General features: G+C 39.6%; 1 protein-coding gene across 1 annotated transcript in view; it reads right to left on the bottom strand.

The window, feature by feature from the left end:
• Positions 1 to 4,056, bottom strand: part of LOC116697972 (LIM and calponin homology domains-containing protein 1) — a gene marked incomplete at its 5' end in the record, with an annotated part of 28,071 nt that overhangs the window by 2,019 nt on the left and 21,996 nt on the right. Inside the window, 8 exon segments of the mRNA XM_032529639.1 lie at positions 301 to 409; positions 525 to 599; positions 1,344 to 1,443; positions 1,601 to 1,799; positions 2,128 to 2,220; positions 2,455 to 2,568; positions 2,763 to 2,788; positions 3,020 to 3,122. Coding sequence (XP_032385530.1) covers positions 301 to 409; positions 525 to 599; positions 1,344 to 1,443; positions 1,601 to 1,799; positions 2,128 to 2,220; positions 2,455 to 2,568; positions 2,763 to 2,788; positions 3,020 to 3,122 — 819 coding nt within the window.

Below are 4,056 nucleotides of genomic sequence, written 5' to 3'. Positions count from 1 at the left end.
ATGTCTTTATCGTGGGAGGAAACCGGAGCACCTGGAGGAAACCCATGCAAACACGGGGAGAACATGCAAACTCCACACAGACAGGCCCTGCCCGGGCCCGGGATCTAACTCTGCCCAGACCAGTAATTGAATTCTGCAGTGCTAACCACTGCCTCACTAACCATGTTGCCCAATGGTTTAGTAAACTTTGTATATATTCAAAACCTTTACACAGAAGTCAAATGCTGCTTCTGTTTAAAGTAAAACAAAGTGTAATGTTCCATTATTAGTGTGCATGTGTGTACTAGAATAACACTGTACCTTGAAACACTGTATGTGGAAGAAAAGTCCCAGTGTATCGATGATCATGGCAGCTCCTTTTCCCAGTGGTTGAGAACAACCAGAACATAGTCTCTTCCCACTAACACACCTACACACATGCAGACAGCAGGAGGAAAACAGATATTAAAGCACCTTCACTCCATTAAACAGTGCAGCCTAATTTTAGAAATTATTTTTGTGTATATGTGTGCTCGCATCATTACCTGCTGGGTGAGGGAGGCTGAGGTGGTGCAGGGGAGGGCTGCTGTTTGCCTGTTACAGCATCATGGGACTCAGACCTGTGGTAAAAAAGAAAGAAAAATGGAAAAATACATGCACATCCAAAACATCTATAACATGACTGTTATCATAAAGAGCGGTAAAGAGCATTTCAGATGATCATTGTTATCGTTCATTGTGATCATCATTCAAGTTTAATACAAAAAATAAAATGTTGCTTAACAAATGAACGTTTTTCACCCTGAACACATGGTTTAGAAATTATGAGCGCATCTGAAGGGGCGGTGATGACGCAGTGGTTATGACATATGCCTTTTGGTGTGGGAGACCTGGGTCAACTAAATGACATGTAATGTGATGTAATGTAATCTCTACAGTAGAAAAATCCAAATGTTTCTAATAAATGCGCGTTACTGAGTCAGTTCACTGAGTGACTGAGTGTTCTCCACTTGTGCTGCTGTTACATTAGCTTAGCATTGCACCTGGCATCCCCAGTGGCCGCTATGTAGAAAAAATTGCAAAAGTCTTGCTTTAACTCACAGTTTCTTTATACATTAATTGATATGGTACCAAAATTAGCTGGAATCCAGTTACATAGAAAAGGGCACTACAACCCCATGGACTTGATCAGCCTATCTGAAAGCAGAACATTACTTAGATCAAAGTGTTTTCACAATGTAAAAAAAGAAAAATAACAGAAAGGCAAAAACAACAACTTTACATACAGTACATTCAGAACAAATATGCAGCACTATGGGAAAACCCTAAAATACACAAAGGTGCACAAAAGCATCCTGTCATACCTTTTAACAATATGTGGCTGGTTTAACTGAGGGTTGCGGTCCAGAGAGGCTGTCTTCCACAGTCCCTGTTCCTTTGAATGTTCACCATCACATGCAGAATCTACAAAAAACATCATAAAATAATAATAAGTAATAACCTTTTATTACAGAAACTCCAAGGGACTTTATGTTTGACCTTAGATTGAATGAGCTGTGCACACACACACACACATGTAGACACCTCCTGCATATCATGTGTTTTTCTGCGTGCATCTTACCCTGGAAAAAATGCAGCTTCGATGCATGTTGATCTTCGTTCCTTTCCCTTCTTTGGCTGCTTTGCTGTAGAGGAATATGTCCTCTTTCTGTCTCATTGTTTTCTGGAGCTGATGAAGTTGTCCCTGTCTGAACTGAATGCTGGTTTAACAAGCCAGTGGGATTTAAGGGTGTTACAGTCTCCTCTAGGATTCTTCTCTCCTGGAAGATGTAAACAAAAAGAAGATGTAAAGGTTATACTTTACTTGAAGGTATCTCCATAAGAGTGACATGACACTGTCATTAACATTTCATAAAAATTATAAACAAGTCATAAACAATCAGGAAATAACACTTCTATTAGTAAGTACCCTTTCGGTTTTGTTGTGACAAGTTATGGTTATGGTTAGGGATAGGGTTCATTTGTCATGTGTTCATGACAGTGTCATGTCACTTCAATGTAGATACCTTAAAGTAAAGTGTTACCCATTTAAGACACACAAAAGCAGTTAATAATTTCATGTGTTGGTTAGTCTGTGTGTAATAGTACCTCTTCATTGTGTTTTCTCTCCTCCTCCTGCACCTCCAGCTGCGCTTTGTCCCACTCATTCTTCAGCTTCTCCTGTTCTTTCTGGTATTGCTCCTGCAGAGAAACATTGTGCATGTTAAGTACTGTATGCACACAATAACCCACATATAACACACATGTAAAATAACACACACACAGACACACACAGACACACACAGACACACACAGACACACACACACACACACACATATGTAATATATGTATATACACACACACACACACACACAGTACATTCTGTGCCTCTTCTGCTGCTCATTCATGGTGCCATGCACATTCCACCAGTGTACCTGTAGGAGGCGCTCCTGCTCCTGTTGCCAACTTTCCAGGCGTTTACGTTCCTCATTGGGGTCCCAGACCCAGTGATTAACACGTTTAGCCAAGTTCAACATGGGGGTCTCAATCTACCCAGACCCAACGGACAATCATACGCACACACACACGTATACCGACCAAAAGGACAGAAAGAGAGGAAAGGTGAGAGGACATGTTTGACTACAACGACTACTGGAGACGAAGGGTCAGGACAGGGTCAAATTTAAGAATGAAGGAGAAACAGAAAAAACTAAACAAGCTGGAGCTGCTGGGAGATACTTACAGTCACACTGCTCTCCTCAAGTCCCTCTGTGGCAGAGAAAGACACAGACACACACACACATAAAAATTCAAATTAGAATAAAAATCTGCTCTAAAGGCCAAGTATGTGAACACTTACAAGGAATTTGACTCTGTTTTGGTTGCTCTCAATATACGTATACAGAGACATATAGCTAAAAACAATATCAAAGCTGATAAAAAATAGGCTAAAATAAACATAAAACTATTATATACATACAAGTACAAGTTACAGTTTACCTGTGGCAGTGGGAGAATATTCTTGCATGCTGTTTGGTGATGTAGCTGGCTGAGTCTTTCCCCCGCCCACTGGACTTCCAGATAACCCAGAAGTACCATTAATCTGAAAGTCAAATATTCAACCAAATGAATAAAACATTAACTGAAAAATTGATCCATAATTCTTTTGTTTCTATTTATGTGTATTTATAAAAAATGAATGTACCATTCAAGTCCAAAATATATCATTGTTGCTCTGTAGTCTTACTGTGTCTGTTCTTCAGGCAGTCGCTTGCTTCAGTTCATGTAAATACAATATTAAAATCAACCTGAAGAGACCTGAAACTTGCTTTACATAGGACATCCATCCCCGTGAACAGCTGAAGAGTGTGTCAGGTCAGGCCCATGTCTCTCCACTGTGAGTTACAACTTTTGCCCTCTTTAGACCATATATAATGTTCCACGACTTAGACTGAAACACAACAAAACGTTCTTTTGCACTTCACTTCTGTGTTTTTAACTAAGGAAGGCAAAAAAATGCATGTTGCCTCGGTTGCTTGCAATGGCCGTGTATAAGAATTTCTATTCATTGTTTTTAATGTCTTTTTATGTTTTATGTATGTCCTATTTATGGTTGTTGTACTGCAGTATGGAGTCTCAGACAAATTTCCCCATGGGCACATTAAAGTATATCGTATTCTCTTCTCCAGCCTTTCTGTCTGTGCTCTCACTTTGTGGTAATAAAGATGAAAGAATGTGTTGGTGCAAACAAGTGCTTCCAACACCAGAGTCAAGTTTATACCAAAGCTGCTGAACTGCATCCTTAAAATGGAACAAGTAACCAAATTCTCAACATATTTTTTAACTCCACCCATGTTAGCTTTTCCCTTAGGTTTCATTTTCCACCGACACAGCTCATGAATATAAAGAAAAAGAGGGCTGACGACACTCATGTCTCAGGTGTCAATGCTTTACACAAACACCAGAATGCACCAGGATGGAAAATTAACAATAACAATTCACATGTTTAGCAGTATTTAGTTGCAGCTATAACACAA

This window comes from Etheostoma spectabile, chromosome 2 (genome assembly GCF_008692095.1).
Source record: "Etheostoma spectabile isolate EspeVRDwgs_2016 chromosome 2, UIUC_Espe_1.0, whole genome shotgun sequence".
Taxonomy (NCBI): domain Eukaryota; kingdom Metazoa; phylum Chordata; class Actinopteri; order Perciformes; family Percidae; genus Etheostoma; species Etheostoma spectabile.
Note: the sequence above shows the minus strand (reverse complement) of the source record. Positions and strands in the feature narration are given on the sequence as shown.